The 24,858-nt window shown below is 49.9% G+C and overlaps 1 protein-coding gene across 1 annotated transcript in view; it reads left to right on the top strand.

Annotated features, from left to right (window-relative positions):
• LOC144947730 (very-long-chain enoyl-CoA reductase-like) overlaps positions 1-17,389 on the top strand; it is a 36,526-nt gene extending 19,137 nt beyond the window's left edge. Inside the window, 10 exon segments of the mRNA XM_078877059.1 lie at positions 2,934-3,037; positions 3,247-3,362; positions 3,715-3,823; positions 6,032-6,104; positions 8,293-8,330; positions 10,797-10,854; positions 13,885-13,973; positions 16,745-16,807; positions 16,809-16,873; positions 17,317-17,389. Of these exon segments, the coding sequence (XP_078733185.1) occupies positions 2,934-3,037; positions 3,247-3,362; positions 3,715-3,823; positions 6,032-6,104; positions 8,293-8,330; positions 10,797-10,854; positions 13,885-13,973; positions 16,745-16,807; positions 16,809-16,873; positions 17,317-17,389 (788 nt within the window).
• The last annotated feature ends 7,469 nt before the right edge of the window (positions 17,390-24,858 follow it).

The raw sequence follows: 24,858 nt of genomic DNA, 5'->3' as shown, positions 1-24,858 counted from the left end.
CCGGTTATCTTCTCAGCAGCCTTTTGGCTGGCCATCGAACAAAGACGCACTTTTGCGGCCATTTGGAACGTCCTTCCTTCCGATATTAGGAAGTCACTGGAGCTATTATGCACCCTTTAAATCTCGATTGAAAACTCATTTATTTTGAACTCCTTTTTGTGTTTAGTTTTTTGTCATTCTCCCGCACCTCCAATTAGTCCAGTTGGCTACGTACGGTGCGAACGAAGTTCAACATGCATACGTACAACATACAACAATAAAAAATAGGTGGGGGGTGGGGGGGTGAGCAAATAAGCTCATGGCCAGCTGAGTTATATTAATCAGCCTGTTCCCAACTGAGATAGCTATTGTCTTCTTCGGGATAAGCCTTTACCAGCCAGGGGGATAGGAGTTAAGCACACCTTATATAAGCACGGTTCTGATATAAGCAACGCGTGATTACATTACACCGGTGGTGGTGGGGGGGGGTGAAGGGTAACTTCTGATACAAGCACACAACGTCTCATATAAGCACAGCTGGCCTTGCTCCAAAGGCGGGTGTGCTTATATGCAGCGTCTACAGTACAGGAGTCTCCAAGCTCAGCCGAGATAAAATAATTCATGAGCCCAGAGGGTGGTATCACTTTAGCGGATTCCAGTGTCTCTACGTGGCCAATCGCAGTGAATTGTGCGACAACCACGTGGAATGAGTGGGGGGGGGCTATCGGGGTCATTTTCACCCCAATTGGCCACGCCAATAAACCCGTGGCACTGAGAGGGTGCTCCAGATGTCTTGTGACCCCCCCCCCGCACCCCCCCAATCAATTGACCCCTAACATTTGGTTTTCCTTTGAATATGAATTTCTGTTTAAAATTCACCTTACTTGCTAACATACAACGTTTTATGAGGATTGATATGGGGGGTGGGGGGTCACGAGACATCTGGACCACCCTGTACTGCATGTCTAGCTGTAGGCCCGAGAATAAGCTGAGGTGTGGGGGTCGGCCAAAGAGCCTACAGACGAGGGTCAACCACAGCGCACGCATTGCAAGGACGCGGTGGAGAGATGTTAACGACCTCGCCTGATATACAGGAGGTCGTGGGTTCGATCCCGACCCTGACGGTGCCTGCTGTGTACACTTGGAGTTTGCGTGTCTTTCTCCACGTGGTCGCGTGGATTCTTGTCCGGGTCCTCCGGTTTTTTTTTCCCCTCCCACATTTAGAGTCAAGATCACGCGCGCGTCTAAGAGTATGCACTTCCACGCGACGCTAAGCGACCTCGCCGAGAGCTAGCATTTGTGACAGCCACGTCGCTTCTGAAAAAGAGCGAAATAGCTCACCTGGTCAAAAAAAAACAAAATTTACCAACATTTTTTTGGGTTAGAAGTAGCGAATCGTAGGGAGCGCGCCTCCTGGCCCCTGCCCCGTTCGGCCTGGAAAGGAGAACTCGTGAACGGCGCGGGGGATTTGCGGCGGATTTGGGGCAGGCCTGCGGGAAGTCTGCGCCGCATGCCCTCTGCAGCAGCGCCGTGCAAAGCGATACCCGTGAGTAGAAATAGACGCTGGCGGCTAAGATTGAGCACGCGGTATTTTGGGGCTCGCAACGAGCCAACTCCCCCCCCTGCTCCCCGTCCCCCCCCCCCTGCTCCCCCCCATTGAGGTTGCCCATGTTGGTGTCACCGTCCCAGCCGCCGAGGCTCGCGGGGAGCGGTGGCGCAGCGGTTAGCGCGCTGCGGACCCCGGCTACGACCCGAGCTTGATTCTCGCTCACGGCCACCGCCAACACCGGTGACGATTATTTGAACCGGTCCTGGACCTCCCCTAGGTCAACTCGGCCTCAAATGAGCACCTGGTGCGGTGTGTAAACATCGCCACTGGGGAGACAAAGGCGGCCGGGCGTGGTGCTGGCCACCCACCCCCTCGTGTGCCGTTCCGGCCTTCGTAGGTGCTACTCGCCAACAGCACTTGCCCCTACAGTCTGTTAAAGGCTATACGGGGGATCTTTGTCCTTTCGAGGTCTGTAGAGGACTCCCTGTCTGCGTTCAGAGGTCAGGTTCACGCACGCGTTCTGCTCGTGCTGGGTTCTTCACTCGGTGTGGCACCAGGGGCCAGAAGTGGCTCCCAATATCCCGCCGAGCTGTGGCCCGGCAAGTTGTGGCCTCCTGCGAGATAAGGCCCCTGTGGCGACGTAGAAGTGCACTTTGGCGAGGTGAAAGCTAGGAAGGTGGAAACTTCGAATGTGAACTAGGACAGAGTCGGGGTGCCACGGTGGCTAGGAGATGTTAACTACCTCACCTGGTGTACAGGAGGTCGTGGGTTCGATTCCGACCCTGACTCCTGCTGTATATTTGGAGCTTGCGTGTCTCTCTCTTATCATCATCATCACGGTGGAGACCCCCACTGCAACAACCCCGTGTCTCCCGCGCATTCTTGATTTGAAGCTTTCGTGACTGCAGGAATCCATACTTTTTGGTTCTTTTGGTAAAGTCACGTAGGTAGAAAAGAAAATAAATCACGACGTTTCGGGTGCAACACAAGCATCCGCCATCAGGTGGGAAAGCATGGTCTGCGCTTCTCCCTTATATACGGTCCGAGGCCACGCCCCCATTCCCGAACATTCTCGCGAGCTCTGGACGCTCGTTCTACCAGCAGACTCGACTGTCCTCTTCCGTCACCTGGCCACACTCCTATTCTCGATCATTCCCGTAGCCACCAGTCCATTCGTACTGCAGACTGATTCCCCTATCATTACCTCCCGGGGCCACTAGTCCATTACACCAGCATGGGCGAAGAAGGGCAAACGCCCACAGCTTCGCCAGTTATATACTTAAAACATTTGACTTGAAGGCCAAAGCGTCTTGAGTGATGAATGTGTTTTGAGCTTTTGTTTGTTTGGTCGTTTATTGTTGTTAAGAGCTAACCGTCGAGCGATCTTTGTCTTTGCTGTGGGCAGAGGGCAAGGCGGTGAGGGATGAGGATGTCCTGAAGAGTCTCCCCGTAGGGACCACAGCCACCTTCTACTTCTACGACCTGGGCCCTCAGGTCAACTGGACCACGGTGGGTTGGCGGCTGAGCCCAGCGAAGGGGTGGGCGGTTCGGCATTTTTGTATGTGTGTGTGTTGAACGTCTTTCGCACCGTACGTAGCCAACCGTGGTAATCGGTGGGACCTTGTTTTTTAATCAGTAATTTTTTTTAAAGAAAGGTGCCTTTTTAAAAGACACAAAGTTTCGGTTGATCGATTGGACCCTCTCGCTCGAGTCCCCAGGTGTTCTTCATCAAGTACCTCAGCATCCTCGGCGTCTACTTCCTCTTCTACATCCGCACGCCGTTCCTCTACTCATCGGAGAGCGACTTCACCCTCAGCGCGCACAGGGTGGTACAGTAAGTACACGTCAGTGCCGCCACCTCCGCTGCCACCTCCGCTGCCACCTCCGCTGCCACCATCGACAGCCGGGGTCTCGCACGAGCGAGCGCGCCCGCGTGTCGACTCGTCACGCGTAACGCCATCGCGATTAAGTCGTCCGCTATCCTACCGCCAATTAACCCCCTTTCCCATTCCGATGACGTACGCGATTATTTTTTAGCGTTCGCTACGGTGTGATCGAACAGCCTCCATGACTGACGGTGGCGTGGGGGGGGGGGATCCTTCATGCAGCAGAGGTTTGCCAGGACGCTGCTGGCTTTGTGGAGTCGTGAGAAACTGATCGCTCGCGTTTCTCCCCGCTCTGGACAGCTTGGCCTTTGTCTGCCACACATTCCACTACGTCAAGTGTCTCCTGGAGGCCATCTTCGTCCACCAAATCGCGTCCCGCGGCACCATGCCCCTGCGCAACATGATTAAGGCGAGTGGAAGCCGGTGGGTGGGATCCACCGATGCCTTGGTTAGTTTCGTTTTGTAATTATGTATTTTAAAAATATTAATTCGTGATTTTCTTACCTTTCCTCTCGTTTACACTCCGGTTGTGTTTTTGTACTGTTTGTGGCTGTTATTGTAACGTTCTGACCTGCCTCTGCCGGGCATCTGTGAAAAAAATAGCTTTAAAGCTCATCAGATTCCTCCAGTCATTGCTATGACATCATTGCTATTGCCGTCATCATCGTACGTACGTTGCACTTCTTTCGCACCGTACGTAGACAACCGTGCCAATCGGAGGTGCGGGGCAGGGGGGGGGGGAAGGACAACAAACTGAAGACAACTCAACTGCTGGATGAAGGCCACCCCCAGTGCGTCATCGTCGCTCACGGTCCTGTGATTGACCGAGGCATTGATCTCCTGGGCCTCCTCTACGCAAGGCCGTGCGCTAGGGGTGCATTGGCTGATCGATGAATGTCGATTATCTTTTTCAATTCACCCCCTCCCCGCCCCGCCTCAATTGTATTCCAATCGTGCTCGCTCTCGGCGTGACGTGCGATGAAGAAGAATCCATTTCGGACTGTGGCACAGCCGTGTGACACCCCCTTCCCCCCTGTGTGCGCTAGAGAACGGTGCACGGAAAGTGTCATTACAGAACTATCTTCTTGGTTCTTTCGGTAAAGTCACGTAGAAGGGAAATAATAAAAATTAAACATAATAAAATACAATTATCACGACGTTTCGGCCACAACGCAAGCAGCCGTCCTCAGGTGAAGAACAGGTCTGTCGCTGTCTTCCCGACAGACCTGTTCTTCACCTGAGGACGGCTGCTTGCATTGTGGCCGAAACGTCGTGATAATTGTATTTTATTGTTTTATTTTTATTCTTTTATTATTTCCCTTCTACGTGACTTTACCGAAAGAACCAAGAAGATGAATTCCTGCAGTCACGAAAGCTTTAAATCCTTTTCTTATTTTTCACACTTTGATCCAGCCAAAAAGTTCCCCACGAGACGAGAATGAGAATGTTTCACTATTGAATCAAACCGCCGCAATGGATGGCGACGATTCATCGAGGCTGGGTGGGAAAGGGTGGATTTAATGATCGTATTAATAATTGAAACTCTGAGAGCATCTTTCACACGGAGATCACAAAGTGCATTGGCTTCCGTTTGCCGAATGAACACATTATGAGGTCGCACTCATTACACAAAAAGTGCTTCCCCCAAATGAACCACACAATGCTTTGCTGATTTGGTCAAGGAGCTTAAACCACCACGTGAACTCCGGACTTTCTCGCAGCGCCTTGTGGCTGGCCATCAAACAAACACAGTCGCCGCATCGCGCGCTTTCAGATACGTTTCTGCGGCCATCTGGAACGCTCTTCCTTCCAATAGTAGGACGCCACTGGATATAGATCGCAAACTCATTCCTTTCAAACTGCTTTTTGTGTTTAGTTTGTTGTCCTTCCCCGGCACCTCCAATTAGCACGGTTGGCTACGTACGGCGCGAAAGAAGTTCAATATACACACGTGCAGAATCGGTGACAAGAAGACCCTTCTGAATGAACCCCCAGGGTGAAAACAACGATGCAGGAAGTGAAAAGGCATTTGAGAACAGCGACTCGGCGCGAGACGGACATCGAATATCTTGTGGAAGTGAATTCCAGAGTCCTGGGGGCCCCGCGTTGGAAAAATTCCCGGTCGCCCATCGAGCGGAGGTTCGACCTTGGCCACGCACAGCAGGAGGCCAGCATGGCAAGGCTGGAGGGCTCTCGCAGGAACGTTGCGATGGGGAATGACGACGAACATGCGAGGGAGCGACGTCACTCGGGTCCTTACGGATACGCAGCTACGCGCGCACGTGGATGTCTGCCACAATGTTGTTGTTTTTTTACTTTACGACTTACACACGGCCTTGCGTGGAGGGAGCTAGATGCCTCGTTCCATTGTAGGGCCGTGAGCGATATCTTGGGGGAAGCCTTCATCCAGCAGTGGAGTTGTAGTTTGTTCTCCCCCCCCCCCCAGCCCGCACCTCCTGTTAGCACGGCTGGCGACGTACGGTGCGAAAGAAGTTCATACACGCAACAATCACGCGCAACAGAAGGAGCGGTCACACATACTGAGTGCAGTACAACAATACACACGCGGTTGTGAAGCGTCTCTCGGTTCTAATCGTTGTCTCTGTGTCGCCCACAGAATTACACCTACTACATGCTATTCACGTTATGGATGGCATTCTACATCAACCACCCTCTCTACACACCGCCTTGTGAGAAACCCCCCATCGCTTCTCAACGTTCCCCAAAACATGCCTGTGTTGGAGGATTCCCAGCTGCTTCTACGTAAAGTCCAAGAAAACATTTTATGTTACATTATGTTATATTCTATATCGTTCCCATTCAAGTTAGTTCTCTTAACGTATGTGTACATTAATTAATTATTGGAACGGAATCGGTAGAAAAACTTTAATAAAATAACGGCCATGCGGCAGGGCGCGTGGCACAATTTGGCGCCAGCTATCATAGAGTGTGGTCATGTCGCTACGGTTCTGTGCGGTGAGTACAATGTCTTTAAGAGACAAATGCGCTACGCCTCTCTAAACAAAATTAATGCTGAGCCGCTTCCGCGTTCTGAGATTCAGTGGCAAACGCGACACCCACCCTGCAACTTGCAGACGTCGTCAGAACGGGAGAGGGTTAAGCAGACCCACCTGCGCGATGAATTGCAAAGCATTTCAAACTCACCGCGCCTGAGTTCCGTGTCATTGTTGGAGCCGTGGAGTAGTAATTGTGACTGTTGCGACGATGAACTCGGGAGGCCTGAGGTTTGATAACCCGATCACGGCTAACACCGGTAGTGAGTGATATCGAATGTGGCCCTGGGTCAGAGGTCGCAAACGGGTTTTGATTCCTTACCCATACCCGCACCCGGCCGCACCAGGGTCGCAAATGGGTACCCGTACCCGGCCGTACCCGTACCCTACCCGTACCCGGCCGGGTACGGGTAGGGTACGGGTATCGGGTACCTGATTGCGACCTCTGGGATGAAGCCATGTTGCAGGCGCGGGTGGGTTGATTCTAGGAACTTGAATTGTGAGACAAGACGTTGGGAAATGAGTGACAAACGGTTACTCACCAGTGACTCACGGTCTACCTGTACCCGTACCCGGCCGCACCAGGGTCGCAAACGGGTACCCGTACCCGGCCGGGTACGGGTAGCCAGGTATCGGGTAGGGTACGGGTATCGGGTACCCGGTTGCGACCTCTACCCTGGGTATCCCCCATTCTCAACACACCACCGCCTTCATCGACAAATTAAACAAAAAAACTATAACATCTGTTTTTTATTTCACGAGATAAGGCCCACTGAGTTATAGAGCTCAACGAAGTGGCTTGTCACGTGGAAATTTGTAGCAGCCAAATACTCTAAACGCACGTTGATCCTAAGCGCGGAGAGAAAAACCGGAGGACCCGGAGAAAAATGTACGCAACCACGGGGAGAGAGACGCAAACTCCAAAAATACAGCAGCAGGCGTCAGGGTCGGGATCAGGCGAGGTAGTTAACACCGACCAACGTGCTGCAGTTCGATCGAACAACCTCCGCTGTAAATAATTTGCAACACTGGCACAATCTTTGGGTCAATTGATTTAAAGTAAGAGTACATTATAACAAATCCACTTTTGGATGAGGTTCTTCTGATGCTGTGTCGATTCAAATATTCCAGAATCACAACAGAGTAATGCGTCGGAGTCCCCGTTATTCATTTTTTCCCCTCCATATTTGGACTCAACGTCACGCGTTTTGAATACTTGGATCCCAGACATGTCCACGTGATGATGAGGCACTTCGTTGAGCTATCATTTGTGGCCAGGTCACTTCTGAAAAAGAGTGGGCCTTATTTTGCCTTGTAAAATAAAACATTGTTTAGTTTCATACTCTTAGGTTTTGTCGGTAAAGTCACGTAGGTAAAAAATAAATAAAAAATAATAATAAATGAAAATAAATCAATTAAATTACGACGTTTCGGAGGCAACACAAGCTTCCTCCGTCAGGTGTAAAAAGGCACGGCAAAATAACGTTGTGATTTAACGTCGTGATTTAATTGATTTATTTTCATTTATTATTATTTTACTTTTATTATTTTTTACCTACGTGACTTTACCGAAAAAAACAAAGAGTATGAATCCTTGCAGTCACGAAAGCTTCGAATCTATTACTGTTTAGTTTGTCGGCAGTGTTTTTTTTTTACATTTGCACGGAGGCTGTGTGCTTTTTCGCAAAATTTCACTCGCTACAGTAGTGAGTAAAACATGCAAAGGGACATCGTGCGACCCGCTGTCAATTGTATTTTTTTAAAGAACGTTTCTCAAATGCCCCTATAGCATTAGCCTCTTTTGAGTTGAACGCACGCACGGCGTGACTTTGCTCTGCACCTGACCACGTGTGTCTCCCTACAGCAAACAAGCAGATGGGTGTGGGGCTCATGTGCTTCATCGTAAGTACGGACGCAAGAGGCCACACGAGCCTTACTCGCTTTCATCCTTACTCACAACCAGCCACCAATGCCCGGACTGTGTGTCTCTGTGTCTGTGTGTCTGTGTGTGTGTGTCTGTGTGTGTGTCTGTGTGTGTGTCTGTGTGTGTGTATGTGTGTGTCTGTGTGTGTCTGTGTGTGTGTGTGTGTGCTCGCTAACAGCACTTGCCGCTACAGTCTGTTAAGGCTATACGGGGGATCTTTGTGTCTGTGTGTGTGTGTCTGTGTGTGTGTCTGTGTGTGTGTGTATGAGTGTATGTGTGTGTGTATCTGTGTGTGTCTGTGTGTGTGTGTCTGTGTGTGTCTGTGTGTGTCTGTGTGTATCTGTGTGTGTGTATATGTGTGTGTCTGTGTGTGTGTATCTGTGTGTCTGTGTGTGTGTGTATGAGTGTATGTGTGTGTGTATCTGTGTGTGTGTATGTGTGTGTGTATGTGTGTATCTGTGTGTGTGTATGTGTGTGTGTCTGTGTGTGTGTATCTGTGTGTGTGTGTATGAGTGTCTGTGTGTGTGTATCTGTGTGTGTGTCTGTGTGTGTATCTGTGTCTGTGTGTGTGTCTGTGTGTGTATCTGTGTCTGTGTGTGTGTATCTGTGTGTGTGTCTGTGTGTGTATCTGTGTCTGTGTGTGTCTGTGTGTGGGGGGCGGTGGCGTGCGCGGCTAGCGGTCCGCACTGCGAGCCTGGTCACCCGAGTTCGATGCCCGTTCATGGCCAACTTCAGTGGCGATTATCTGAGCCTGTCCTGGACCTCTCCTAGGTCGGCTCGGCCTTAAATGAGTGCCTGGTGTGGTGTGTAAGCATCAGCACTGGGCAGACAAAGGCGGCCCAATGTGGTGTTGACCACCTACCCCCTCGCGTGCCAACCTTAATTGGTGCTCGCTGACAGTAATTGCCCCAAAGGCGATACGGGGGATCTTTGTCTTTGAATGCCATATGCTGCGTAATAACCGAGTGCATTACAAATTGTCTCACTTATAATTTAATCAATCTTAGTAGGGGGGCGGGCAGGTGGGGAGGGGGGGGGGGCACGGGGGGGGGGGCTGGCGTTGTCTGAAGGCACCCACCTCGCGATCTAAACATCGTTCAGACCAAATCGCCTCCGGTCGAATCACCCTGATTGCGTCAAACCGAACAATCTAAGCAGGCTTGAGCCTGGATCGAGCGTAGGCGGGTCGGCCCACACACGTGCATGGAGCGGCTTGCGAGATCGCTCCGTCGTCGCCGCACTTGTCGAGTTTACTTGAACTTCAAACAACTTGACAGTGCAGGAGGAGGTCCAGTGAACTTGTAGCTGCTACAACAATGTCAGCAGAGGGCAGTGCAGAATCGATCATTGTTGTACCCTACTATGCTCCCCTGCCTCCTACCTAATCTCCATCCCCCCTCACCTCCCCCGTTGTAGCTAAGCTCCTGGGGCGTGACCTCGCGTCACGCGATGTCACGCATGACGACAGTCCTGTTTATGAAAATCATGAAAGCCTGAACGTTCACGACTAACTCAACTCGGCTTCCGTGAACTCTGTGGATTCTATACTAAGCCATTTTTTTTATTTTACCAGGTAAGGGTCACTGAGCTGTGTCGCTCTTTTTTCAGAAGCGACCTGGCCACAACTGAAAACTCAACAAAGTCGCTTATCGTGTGGACATTTATAGCAGCCAAATGCTCTAAACGCGTGGTGATGTTGATTCTAAATGTGGAGGGAAAAACCGGAGGACCCGGAGAAAAATCCACGCGACCACGTGAAGAGAGACGCAAACTCCACATATATAGCAGGCGTCAGGGTCATGATTGAACCCACGGCCTCCTGTAGACCAGGCGAGGTAGTTAACATCTCATAGCCACCGTGATGATGGTGATGAGAGAGAGAGACACGCAAATTCCAAATATACAGCAGCAGGCGTCAGGGTCGTGATTGAACCCACGGCCTCCTGTAGACCAGGCGAGGTAGTTAACATCTCCTAGCCACCGTGACGCCCTTATTCTTAAGCCGAGAGCGTGATAGTCGGTGGGGTGTGGGGAGGGGATGTGAGAGGGAGATCCAGACTGGGCCACAGAGAATGACATCCTTCACAAATGCTGTGTGGCAATTGATATTTGCATGCCTGATTTGACTGTGTGTGGAGCGAGTGGTGGTGTGTTGGAGAGTAACCCCACAACATTTAAATGTTTCCTCTCCGGCACGCTGGTGTGCTGAAGTAGTAACTCATTTGCGCGTTTTATTTACGTGACAAACCTTTCTAATTGGCTGTATCGGGTGGTGGTGGGTTAACGACACATTTTTATTGACGCATTCTAACCCCCCAAAAAACCCTTTTTTATGGATAATATTGGTCGCGAAAGCCTACTACCACGTGTTAAACTCAAGCTCCTCCATCCCCATGGTGATCGCCGTGGTTTCCACGTCTACGTCTCCGTTGCTTTGCGTGCAGGTGTGCGAGATCGGCAACTACTTCATCCACGTGACACTCCGGGACCAGCAGAGTTCCGGTGAGTGGCGACCACACCCAGGGCTCGCCACCACGTAAACAACAACAACAACCACGTAAACAACAACAACAACAGCTGCAGCAGCAACAGCTGACTTCCGCCCACTCTGGTGTTGCTCTCACATTGCAAGAACATCACCAGGCCAGTGGCGTAGCCGTCGAGTGTACAGGCGGTGCAACTTGGGTGCCGAGGTGGCGAGATGTTAACTACCTCGCCTGGTATACAGAAGGTCGTGGGTTCGATCCCGACCCTGACGCCTGCTGTATATTTTGGAGTTTGGCTGTCTCGAGTTCTCTCCCCGTGGTGGTCGCGTGGATTTTTTCTCCGGGTCCTCTGGTTTTTCCCTCCCGCATTTCGAACCAACGTCACGCGTTTAGAGTGTGGACCAATCAACTTCAAGGACAGTGCAATATATTATCAGAGTTATGTTTTTTGTTTGCATTATGGCTACAGGTATTGTGGTCTATGCAAACATGACTCCTTGTAACAAAAAAAGGTGTCAGTTTTGTTGCCAGATAGAAGGGTAAAAAAAAACAATTATCTTATTTTTTACTGGCAAATGAGGTTCCAATGGCGTTTAGAGTTGTTTTGGCCGCGAGAAATTCCCACCCCATAGAAGCCACTTCGTTTGGGCTATCATTTGTGATAGCCAGGTCGCTTCTAAAAAAATAACCTCATCATTTTTTAACTGCACCCGGGACGCACGGGGGCAGCAGGGGCCTGAGGTGCGAGAATACGGAGCGGGGACCTGGGAGGGTGGGATGGAAAAATGTGGGCAAGAGGCCCTCCATTGCATTCCCTTCGCCCATCGTCACCATTGCCACCGGCTTGGAAGCCGCGCGCCTGTGATGCGGCACCGCCGGTGGGTTGTCGCGTGGACTTTGTGAAACTATCCGGACCCGTGTGGTCCTTTTCAGCGTTAACCCCTCTCGCAGCAGTTTAGCGCGCTGTGCTACGAACCCGGCTACCCGAGTTCGATTCCCACTCATGGGCCAACACGGGTGACGGTTATTTGAACCGGTCTTGTGCCTCCCCTAGGGCGACTCAGCCTCAAAATTACTACCTGGTGTGGTGTGTAAACATTGCGATGTGTGCCGTTCTGTCCCTTCATTAGTGCTCGCTAACAGCACTTGCCCCATCAGTCTGTTGAGTCTCTATGGGGAATCTTTGTCTTTGTGTGTGGTGGGATTTTCTCTGCGAACTCGAGTTTCCTCCAACGTGCAAAGACGCTCAATAAAAATGGAATCGGAAAAATATTCCAAAGCAGGACGACACTCCTTTAAATAAAGTCATCGGACTCGATGAGTCCTTCTGGGATAGATAGATACATACACTATATCATTACTTTAAGGAATTGGCCAACCATCCCACTGCAGTCAAGGTCACGGTCTCGAGGTTGTCAAGGTTATCGCCACTGACGCCACCGCATGTTGCCATCGCGTCCTTCCCTCTGCCAGATTCTGCAGCTGCCGTGCAGCTGAAACACGGCCACCAAGGTTTGCTCTTACAATCCCGTAATCGCCACCGTTTGGCATTTAGGTCTTGCACTTGGCAGCCAAGACCAGGCTGCCACTTAATCTCCCGTCTCGGTGACCTACCCTCCTTGCTCCTGCGTTGCGTGTACGAGAAATAACATTGAGAGGCGGCTGAAAATGGCCGGTGATGATGGAGTGGTATGAGTGCTAATTCTTTTCAATTGCTGCTGACCCTGTGTGTACCGTGTGACCGCTCCTCCTGGTGTGTGTGGTTGTTGTTGTTGTGCAGCACACAATATGTGTGACCGCTTCTTCTCCTGGTGTGTGTTGTTGTTGTTGTTGTGCTGCACACAATATGTGTGACCGCTTCTTCTCCTGGTGTGTGTTGTTGTTGTTGTGCTGCACACAATATGTGTGACCGCTTCTTCTCCTGGTGTGTGTTGTTGTTGTGCTGCACACAATATGTGTGACCGCTTCTTCTCCTGGTGTGTTGTTGTTGTTGTTGTGCTGCACACAATATGTGTGACCGCTTCTTCTCCTGGTGTGTTGTTGTTGTTGTTGTGCAGCACACAATATGTGTGACCGCTTCTTCTCCTGGTGTGTGTTGTTGTTGTGCTGCACACAATATGTGTGACCGCTTCTTCTCCTGGTGTGTTGTTGTTGTTGTTGTGCAGCACACAATATGTGTGACCGCTTCTTCTCCTGGTGTGTTGTTGTTGTTGTTGTGCTGCACACAATATGTGTGACCGCTTCTTCTCCTGGTGTGTTGTTGTTGTTGTTGTGCTGCACACAATATGTGTGACCGCTTCTTCTCCTGGTGTGTTGTTGTTGTTGTTGTGCTGCACACAATATGTGTGACCGCTTCTTCTCCTGGTGTGTTGTTGTTGTTGTTGTGCTGCACACAATATGTGTGACCGCTTCTTCTCCTGGTGTGTGTTGTTGTTGTGCTGCACACAATATGTGTGACCGCTTCTTCTCCTGGTGTGTGTTGTTGTTGTGCTGCACACAATATGTGTGACCGCTTCTTCTCCTGGTGTGTTGTTGTTGTTGTTGTGCTGCACACAATATGTGTGACCGCTTCTTCTCCTGGTGTGTTGTTGTTGTTGTTGTGCTGCACACAATATGTGTGACCGCTTCTTCTCCTGGTGTGTGTTGTTGTTGTGCAGCACACAATATGTGTGACCGCTTCTTCTCCTGGTGTGTGTTGTTGTTGTGCAGCACACAATATGTGTGACCGCTTCTTCTCCTGGTGTGTGTTGTTGTTGTGCAGCACACAATATGTGTGACCGCTTCTCCTGGTGTGTGTTGTTGTTGTTGTTGTGCTGCACACAGTATGTGTGACCGCTTCTTCTCCTGATGTTGTTGTTGTTGTTGTGCAGCACACAATATGTGTGACCGCTTCTCCTGGTGTGTGTTGTTGTTGTGTGCAGCACACAACAACATGTGTTACCACTCCTTCTGGTGTGTGTTGTTGTGTGTACGTACCCATGTGTTGAACTTCTTTTGCACCGTACGTAGCCAACCGTGCTAATTGGAGGTGTTTTCCCGCACACAGTGTACAGGCTACGTCAGTATCCGATGCCGACCATGAATCCCTTCACATGGCCGTTCGTGTTCATCTCCTGTCCCAACTACACATACGAGGTCAGTGGTGGGGCCAGGCCCATTGGGGGGCCGGGAGACAAACGGTAAGAGGTGGTGGGTGTAGCGGGGCGGGAGAAATGCGGACAAAAAGTGACGGATCAGAGAGACGTGAAATGAAATGAGAGAGATTTAGTGAGGTGAGACAAGAGGCAAGATAGAGTTGAGAGAGATTAATTAGCACGTTTTTTTATGTGATGGCTTGTTATGCTTATTAGCATCTAAATCCGAGTTGATATTTGTTGAATCGATTTGTTTTCATGAATACATTGCCCATTGAGCTGTTTTAGGGCCCTGCGCTTTTGTTGAGTCTGCTTTGTTTAAAGCCACCTAATTCCTTACACCGAAGCAACAAACTGGATTTCAAATTTGGATGTTGATTGCTAACTCAAACCACACGCATATGACGAGGTAGAAGATTCACTACAGACAGTGAATGATCTTTGCTTATAGTATCTGAAAAGCTCAGGATTCAGTTGAAAAAGCCCGAGGCCTGTAATCCAATTCGCATCGAGATTTGTGAAACTCCTAAACCCGGCTGGCTGCAAGGCGGCCAGTGGCTGGCAGTACAGCAAGTGGGTTAATCGGGGAGCTCATCAGCAGAGACCCTTGAGCGTGAACCCTCTCGTACGATTGGGTTTTCTCCGTGAACTCCCAGACGCAAGAAAAAAAAACAATAATTAATGAAATAGGTTAACCATCCCGGTCTATATTACACCCAAATTTAGCTATAGTCTTGAGACCCAACCCGTTTTTTGTACGTAAAAGTAAACATTCTTAATGATTCATTTTACATAATTACAAAATATACATTGTCAGTGACTCCCTTTACTAACATTAGGTTGCAGCCCTGAACTTCCCCAAAGTGTTCCAATGGCCGGGCCCTGCTAGTCCCATTACAGCAGTCACGCGTTTTCGCGTTCGCAAAAAAAGATCACTTATTACGAGCCCGCGTAAATGTTACGAGACTCTACGTGTCCTCGCGTAAAGGTTGCGCAAAGTGCCTGTCAACCCAACCGTGTTGCCGCGCGCAAGCAAAGTCATCTCGCTGCCCGTGTCCCCTTGGAGCCGTGGCTGCGAGCTCGGGGTCGAGATTTGAAACCTCGTTTGTGCCCGCCACCTCTAAGCGCAGCGATGTCTAAACTCTCGTCTCAACGGGGGGAGGGGGGAGGGGGAGCGGGGGAGGGAGGAGGGGGGCGGGGGAGGGAGGAGGGGGCGGGAGTCGGTGGAGCGGGTGTCGGGGAGGGAGGAAGGGGCGGGGGAGAGAGGAGGGGGCGGGGGAGGGAGGTGGGGGCGGGGGAGGGAGGAGGGGGGAGAGTCGGTGGAGCGGGTGTCGGGGAGGGAGGAAGGGGCGGGGGAGAGAGGAGGGGGCGGGGGAGGGAGGTGGGGGCGGGGGAGGGAGGTGGGGGCGGGGGAGGGAGGAGGGGGCGGGGGAGGGAGGAGGGGGGCGGGGGAGGGAGGAGGGGGGAGAGTCGGTGGAGCGGGTGTCGGGGAGGGAGGAAGGGGCGGGGGAGAGAGGAGGGGGCGGGGGAGGGAGGTGGGGGCGGGGGAGGGAGGTGGGGGCGGGGGAGGGAGGAGGGGGGAGAGTCGGTGGAGCGGGTGTCGGGGAGGGAGGAAGGGGCGGGGGAGAGAGGAGGGGGCGGGGGAGGGAGGTGGGGGCGGGGGAGGGAGGAGGGGGCGGGGGAGGGAGGTGGGGGCGGGGGAGGGAGGAAGGGGCGGGGGAGGGAGGGGGGCGGGGGAGGGAGGGGGGCGGGGGAGGGGCGGGAGGAGGGTTGGGGGATGGGGGGTGGGGGCAGGGGAGGGAGGGGGTGGGGGAAGGAGGGAGGGGGGCGGGGGAGGGATGGGGGGAGATGGGGGATGGAGGGTGGGGGGGAGGCAGGAGAAGGGGAGGGGCGGGGGAGGTATGGGGGCGGGGGGCGGGGGAGGGGGCGGGGGCGGGAGGGGGCGGGGGAGGGAGGAGGGCTCATTCGAATCGTTTGAGGTCGAACACACGTGGGGCCTCAATTAAAATGCTTGAATGGACTCGCCACGTGGAGTTTCTTCTTCTCGCCCTTGTATATATAATAATAATCATTATTATTATTGGCTCCGCTGACAGACGTTGCGTTTTGGTGGCGGGTTTTAAATGCGCTCGGTAACAAGTGAGCGAACAAGCGCATCGGGCGTTTCTATTCTTTTTTGTTACGCGGCGGGTGATCTGTTAGCCCCCTGGGGCATTTTTAACTCACCCTTGGTGGTGGCATCGGTATCGACTTTTTCATGAGCACGGAACGATTTGGCGTTATGTCGAAGGCCACTTTCGTGCGGTTGGGATGCTTGCAGTGTGCGCGTGGTGTCACGGTTATCACGCAGCCGGGCTTGCAAATCGAGAGGTCACCGGTTCGATTTGGTGGCACCGGGCAGTGGAAACAACGGCGCAGGTTTATTAAATCTCCCAGCCTCAGCTCTGTCCCCCCAACCCCCCCAGCCCCCCGCCGCCCCTCCAGCCCCAGCTACCCCGCAGCAAACTTTCTATGATGTTCTGACATGCGCCATACAACCCAATGTATACCTTGCACTGAGAGCCAGCAATTTCGCTTACGGCGTACAGAACCGGTTCGTCCAGCGATGGCCAAGTGGCGAGGCTTTATTGTGGTCTCGTGATTACAAAAGGCAACAAGCTGGAAATTAATTTGCAGCTTTATGCTCATACGAAATGCTGCGCTCCGCGTAATTTTTCTATTCACTTCGTCGATGGCGCGGCGTTGATTGTTGCTGGCTGCTGTGCGCTGCAGATTGGAGCCTGGTTTGGATTTTCCATCATGACCCAGACTGTGGCAGGTGAGACCTCGCGCTCTCTCTCTCTCTCTCTCGAGCCTGCGTACCCCAAACTACCAAGGCACACACTTTGCAATTATTTTTGTTTCGATTTAAAGCTTTCGTGACTGCAGGGATTCATCTTCTTGGTTCTTTCGGTAAAGTCACGTAGAAGGGAAATAATAAAGTAATAAAAATAAAACATAATACAATACAATTCTAACGACGTTTCGGCCACAACGCAAGCAGCCGTCCTCAGGTGAAGAACCGGGCCTGAATGAACAATTTGCATATCTGTTGATATGCAAATTCCTTTGTCAAGGCGCCCTTCTCCTCTAACTCAGCTTAAATATACGCTGCCAAGCTTGGTGGTGTTTCATTCAGACGCTGTCTTTCCAACAGCCCTGTTCTTCACCTGAGGACGGCTGCTTGCGTTGTGGCCGAAACGTCGTGATAATTGTATTCTATGATGTTTTATTTTTATTATTTTATTATTTCCCTTCTATGTGACTTTACCGAAAGAACCAAGAAGAATTATTTTTGTGTTCAAACTAAAAAAAAAGGGGAGGGGGGCAGCTCTGGTGTATTTTTGTGCTCAAAGGAATTCATACATGAGATCATGACGGAAATCTGATTATAGACAGCCCCTCCGTGAAGCAGAGTTTACAACATTTAACTGGGAGCTATCATGAGTAGATAAGTTTAAAACGAAACTATTTTTTTATTTTAGCAGGTAGGGCCCAGTGAGCTATATAGCCTATTCTTAGGTTTTTTCGGTAAAGTCACGTAGGTAAAACATCAAAATTAATGAAAATAAAATAAAAACAAAAATCACGACGTTTCGGAGGCAACACAAGTCTCCGTCATCAGGTGGGACCGTCACAGCCGAATTAGCTGCATCAAGTGAGGCAATGATTCAAGAAGTAATCCCTTATAAGCAAGTTGAAGGGGGGAGGAGAGGGGGGGGGAGCTCATCAGAATGTGGTAGCCAATGAATGGAACGTATCGGGAGGGAGGGGGGCGGGGCTCAAAGACAGCACGGAGTGCCACGTACAACGCATCGGGAGGGGGGCGGGGCCAAAACAATGGACGACGGCTTGGACGCGGTTGCTGCTGCACACAATGGACAGAGAGGGGGGAGGGGAGGTCTGATACACATGATAGACAAAAGAACGAAAATTACCATGTTTATACCAATGCTGGCTGAACAATGAAGAGAGCACTGCCAAAAAATAACTGGGGATGTTAACACTCGGTAAAGTAAAGTAAAATAGTGCCTGTCAGATAAGATGGTCCAAAAAAGTGTAATTAAGTCTTTTTTGCGTGGTTGATAACATCTTTCCAATGATTACTAAGTTTGTACCCATCATCACGGTTGAAATTATGTCTGTGTTTGTATATTTGTATGGCTTCGTGTACAAACCTTTGATGGTAGCCGGGATATATAGCCCTTTTTCAGAAGCGACCTGGCCACACATGTTAGCTCAACGAAATGGCTTTTCGTGTGGAAATGTATCGCAGCAAAATACTCTAAACGCGTGTTGTTTATAAATGTGGAGGAAAACCCCCGAAGAACCCGGAGAAAAATCCAGGCAACCACGGACAGGAAGAGAGATGCAAACTCCAAATATTGTACAGCAGGCGTCAGGGGTAGGGATTGAACCCACGACCTCCTGCAGACCAGCCAGGCGAGGTAGTTAACATCTCGCCACCGTGGCGCCCAAATAATATCTCACAATTCGAGAAGAGGGGAGAACAATATGTAATGCATCGTCACGAGTGGTGTGTCAGCATCGTCATCATTATTAGACAGCTGACAATAACACTGGTCAACAACAACAAAAACATTATTTTCTGGCCTGGACTTTGGCAGCTGTTTTAGACTAATTTCAGGGTGCTGATTCCAAATCTGATCTCAGATTTGCTCTATTACATCTAATTTTTATGCTATTGGCATACCCCATTTTCATTTATTTTACCCGAAATTAACTCTGTCACTTATGATTGCAAGTTGTTGCGAGTCAGTGACTGCTTTAGTGTTAAAATATGGTGCTGTATTTTTAGGATAGTGTGTTTATAATATAATTTTATGTAGATATCCACATTTATTTAATATTTTTTTTCTGCAGTTTTTATTGAAAATGCAATATTTGACATCTCAAAAAACCTGATGTGATAGACAAAAACTGATGCCAGATTTGGAATCAGCACCCCAAAATTACCTTACACCCGTTGGATTACCTTATGCCAGAAAAAGTGTGTTGACCAGTGTAATCAGTACCTTTAATGTGCCGGAAAGACTCACGGATTTCCCAGGACAGTAACTACCTCCGCTAAAAGAGGAACGATCCTGGGGGGGGGGGGGGTGGAATCCCAGGACAGGTGGGTAACCTCAGTAGGCACCCACAATTATTTTATTTCGTTTATTTACCCAGAGGGGGAAACAATGCCTGCGCACCTCTGACACAATGTGGACAGAGGTAAACGTCACGCAATGGTTGTTCTTCGGGGTCGTATATCCTGCCAAATGTTGCTTTGAACAACGGCGTCGAATTATACGAAGCTGGTTGAGACCGACGTAGAATGTTGTACGAGATCGCGAATGATCCAGAAAATCTAGCGCACGCATTCTTTCGTGTCAGAGCAGCGAGTTCTCAACCTTGGGTTGGCTACGGTGTAGCCCCTTGTTGAATTTAGTTTCCACCGAGTAAACCCGCCCCTTCTCACCCCCCCTCCCTTGCCTGACCCATTATGGTTCTGAGAAAAAAATGTTTGGAGAATGAACATCAATATTTTAACCAAATTGTCCATTCTGTGAGGTAATCCTTAAGCGATTAAAAAATATATATATATATACAACGGAGTTTCGGCATGCGTGACGTATTTAATCTAGATTCGAATCTTTCGTGACTCTGGGAATCCATACTCTTTGGTTCTTTCGGTAAAGTCACGTCTAGCGCCATATTTAAATCGCAGTGTCACGAAGCCTGTAGCGATGCTCAAGTATAAGAGGCGCTGGTGACCTTCCGTCTCGAGTGCCAAAGGCTGCCCGAAACGATCATGTATTTACACAGTCATTGGTGAACATTTTCAGTCCATCAATTGAGAACCCGATCTGACCTCTGCATCAACCCAGCCACCTCGACACGTGACCAAAACTAGACCTCGGCTACAACCTGCTAATCCTGAGAACAATTTCACCGTTTAAAGTTGGCGTTATGTCACCTGCATGTATGTGCGTATGTTCAACTTCTTTCACACCATTTAGTGTGTCTCTCTCCCTGCCTCCTAATTTTTTCAAGCTTTCGCGCACCGTACCACTCATCGTGATACTCATTGACATGCTAATTTCTCTAACCCCTCCCTCTCTCTCCGCCCCCGCCCCCCCTCTCTCTATTTAAGGCCTCGACACAGAGGCGTAGTTTCTCTGTGTGCCTATGTTTGTGCTCTCTCTATGTATCTCTGTGATATCTGTCTGCTTATATGTCTGTCTATATGTTTCTGGTTCTGTGTTTCATCTCTCTCTCAAATTTTAGCATTCTCAGGAAGAACGTAATCAACCAGATAGGGTGTTGACTGTTATGTTATCCGACTCTCTGTTGTATTACATTACATTTCTAAGTATACTAGATTTGTGTTTCTATTTAATTTATACCTGATGACGATTGCTTGTGTTGCAATCGAAACGTCGTATGCTAGTATTTAATTTAATTTATTATTTTATCTTTATACGTGACTTTACCGAAAGAACCAAAGAATAATTCCTGCAGTCACGAAAGCTCCAAATTTAGTTTCTTTCACACCGTACTTAACCAACCTTGCTAATCTGAAGTGCTGGGGGGGGGAGGGGGGGGAAGACAACGAACTGAACTTTGTGCGCGTTGTGTCGGGCCCACAGCTGCCATCTTCCTGGTGTTCGGCTTCGTGCAAATGACCATCTGGGCTCGCGAGAAGCACCAGGTGTACCTCAAGGCCTTCGCAGACTACCCGCGCCTCCGCAAGCCCATCCTGCCCTTTCTGCTGTGACCTCGGAAGCTGGAGGCCAGCGACAGGCAGTCGCCTGCACGCGCGACCAAAACTCGTGGTCACCTCGTTCCGTGACACGCGTGTGTATCGGATTATATGTATTGCTAGAAAGGCAAAGATCCTCCGTGTAGCCTTCGCCGACTGTTAGGGCAAGTGCTGTTAGCGTGTAGCGCCTATGAAGGCCGGCACGGTACACGAGGGGGTGGGTGTCCGACACCCACCCCTTCGTGTAAGTGGCGATGTCCACACATTGCACCAGGTACTCAATTGAGGCTGAGTCATTTGTTCATCAAAATCTGCTCATAGTGTCTTCCTACTCCAGTGAGTGTGTAATGGTGCTCGTATCTTTCCGTGGGCCTAGGGCCAGGGGTGGAAATTCCACGTTCCTCTGGCGGAGTCAGTCTCTCCGTAGGATGGTGACTGTTGACTTTCGACTGAAGCAGTACCTCATTTTAACAGCCCTGCACAGGGGACGATGATGATGGGTTGAGTCGATCCCCGAACAGCATTTTGAACTTGTGGCCCGCTTGATTATGGGTCGCGCACTCTGCCCAAGCAACACCTGACTGAATATTTCAGTACACATATAGCAACAACAGCAACAACAACAACGACAACATCACTCGGTGGCAGTGATGTGGCCACGGCGCTTGTGCCAGGCTATGTGCGCTTTAAGGCCACGTGAAGTGTTGAAGAATCACCGGCAGAGGTCATTGGAAAGGCACGTACACAACCCATACACGCACGTACACAACACACATACAGGTGAACACGTGGAGACTGCCTATCGTATGGAGGCTGACACGTGGCAATCAACGGAACGAAACAGATTTCCACGAAGACGTGGTCTGCTGCCGTCCCATGCGTCTATTAGAAGCGGCTCCCGTACACCGAGTTGAGAATGATCGCTCGTTTCTCGTGGCCGTCGGTCAAAGCGAGGTCACCGACATCCGAATGCCAACTTTAACCTGTCGACCGTCGCGAAACCATTCGGTTGAAACGCCTCCGGAGAAGCGGCGAGAACGTCTGGGCGGTGTGATGGCCGAACTGATCTGAAGGTTACACGCGGTCCGTTGTTTTTTAATTTTTTTTACTGCATCTTGCAGCATCGTATCACACGTGTATTATATCTGGTAGGTTATTTAATTAGCTGCGCATGGTGCAAAGACGCAATATGCAATGTATGTGCTACAAAGCTGCCATTGGGTTAATATAGTATCGGGCCAGGTTCAGCTGTGTTGATGTGTGTTATAAAAAAATATATATATTTATTAGAAAGTGGCAACAGTTGAGAGGTGTTTTAAAAAGGCGCTCGCTGCGTGGAACCGAGTGGAGCGGAGGGAGCGGTGGTTAGCGCACTGGCCGGTTACATTTTGGCGGCTTGATTTTGATGATTCCCGGACGTGGCAAAATTTACCGGTGGCAATCGGTTGCCCGAGCCTGTTCCCGGTGTCTCACCTCCCTCACCAACCACGTTGACCATCTATGACAAAGAGCTTCATGGCTCATAGGATTTCTTCGGTAGAAGTTAATATTCTGACTGTGATAAAGAGATGGTCGCAATGACCCTCATTGACCAATCCGGTGTGTGGGGGTGGAGGGTGAAGCCTTAATTTAGCAGTGGTTTGACAGATGCGGAAAATATCATTCTCGTGTGTACGTATGTTGAACTTCTTCTGCACCGTATGTAGCCAACTGTGCTAATCGGATGTGCGGGGGTGGAGGGGGGGGGACTGTGGTTCGTACAAGCAAACAATAGAGCGTCCGCATGGTTGAACAACCAGCCTTCGAAAAACGCAGCTCTTGTCAAAAAAAAAACCCAGTGCAACTTTGCCAATTGGGATGGCGCCGACCACGTGTTCCGCGAGCGACTGTGGCCTGTTTCCTTGTACATAGCGCAGTTGTTTATTTTAAGATATTTTTATTGCAACGACTGCTATCGTGGTAGCGTGGGCTCGGTCGTTCATGTTGCAGGCCGCTACGTTTACAAAGCGAGATCTGTCTCACAGCGAGTTTTTATTATTTTTTCGCGAGCAGCATGATGCTTTGCGACGAGCGCGTTGTGTGGTTGGTACATTTTTGTTTTTATTTATTTCTGGAGACTGGCATGTGCGCTGCGAAAACAACAACAACAACAACCCAGAACACAGCCGATGTGCAGTCGGGAATACAGCATCGCCTCGTTTTTTTGCCAACGATACGTTCAGGAGATGTTCGTGAATGGCAAATTTCGCGGGTAAAGATTTTGCCGTACGAAAACCTATATTTTAAATGAATGAGCTTAAATACATAAGATGTTGAATACGTGAAATTCATCTCATCACTTGATCTCATCACTTTCTTTCTCTCTCTCTCGATGCAGTTGTGTAGAGTTCCAGGTGCGATTCGCGGAAAGCTCAAATCGCCGATAGAAAGTTCGTGAATAACGAGGGAAAACTAAGACGAGCTGTTTATGGTTTTTATGTTTTTTTTTATTCCAGATCAGACGGTCGGTTAGGCGACTGCTGCTGCTGCTGCCACAGGCAGTAGACCATTAATTTGTCTTCGAATCGCTGTTTCCGCATCCAAAGCTCAAGATTGTATTGAGGGAATGGGGCATTTTTAAACGGCTCAGATTTTTTGTGTTTATTTTAAAGCATTTGTGAAAGGAGATTTCAAGAAATTTATATTGCTATGCTCGCCAACAGAGTCCGTGAAAGCCAGCTGTTGCAAATGATGTAATCACTATTGATATTACGCGACTCTAATTAATCCCAGAAAGGTTCAACATCAAGATTCAAAATAGTTTTTTTCCTAAATGCTTATAATTTTTTTTCAAATATTATTCCAACTTTGTGTCATCGGCACCACGAGACATCGTACCCATTCAGAACTCTCGCAAAGCACAATGCAACCGTGTTAGTGGACAGTCCGTGGAACTAGCTATCACAGAGTTACTGATGTTTGCATGGCACTCAATCCCACATATAAATGTAGTTGATGTGTTACAATTCTCAGAGTTGGAATTTCGCCAAAAATTAAGTGGGAAAAAAAACAGATTTTAATGTGATGCCTCTTTTAGTGTCGTCATTGGTGGCCAGGCTGAGACCATCACATCGCAAGCTAATAAAGTCGGTACAATGCCTCTCCCCAATGTCAACGTAGTGACGCTTACTAAATGCCTGCGGCAATATAGACTACATTACTTCGTGATACTGCGTCGGCAGTGGAGCACGAGTACAAATAATAATCAAAACATTTACACGTTCGTTAATGACGCTGCTGTGAAGAAGGGCTACTGCTCCGAATCGTCGCCTATTGTCTTCTCGTTTTTGAAGGCCATCGTGTGTTGGAGAGGGGGGGGGGTTGTGTTGCTGTTTCGATACTCGTGACGACAACAGCAACAACAACAACAACAACGTGAAGGTCTTCTCGACCTTCGAGACAAATGCGCAGATGAATAAAACGACGCTCTCAACGCAGCCAGTTGAGCATCGGGCATCGCCTGCGCGTTGCGACCATCCGCTTCCTCGCCTTGGCACGCGGCTGCCTCTGATCCAACGCTGTGGCAGGCACCAGTGAGGGCTGATGGATCACCCGCACTGAAGACGTCGTCGTTAAAAAAACTCCCTTCTACCCGTGGGTGGGTGGGCGGGAGGTCGAGGAGGAGCCGTAACCCCCGGCTCGCCGGGCAGAATGCAGTCCGGCAAAGTGTGGACAGATCGCCTTCTGTCCCTGAATATTTATTTAAAACTTTTAAAGGCGTGAATTTTTCTCCGGGCGCTCCGGTGTCTTCCCCACTGTGTATAACAAACGCTCACGCGTTGGCTGAAAACATCTTAATACGTAGAGAACTGCAGAGCAATTGTTGGTTGCGCCCGGCTCACCGGCTGGCAGCCTCCCAGATCGTGGTCGGTCTGCGGTTCCCGCTCGGTGATTGATGGGATTCAAACTTGCGCGAACGACGACGATGACATGCGATATATAGTAATAGGTTTTTACCCTTTCAACTGGTACAAAACTGATACCTTTATACAAGGGATCATGTTTGCAATAACCACAACACAAGCAGTCAAAATGCAAACAA

This window comes from Lampetra fluviatilis, chromosome 46, assembly GCF_964198595.1.
Source record: "Lampetra fluviatilis chromosome 46, kcLamFluv1.1, whole genome shotgun sequence".
Lineage (NCBI taxonomy): Eukaryota > Metazoa > Chordata > Hyperoartia > Petromyzontiformes > Petromyzontidae > Lampetra > Lampetra fluviatilis.
The sequence above is the reverse complement of the archived record's forward strand: the minus strand, read 5'-3'. Positions and strand labels throughout refer to the sequence as shown.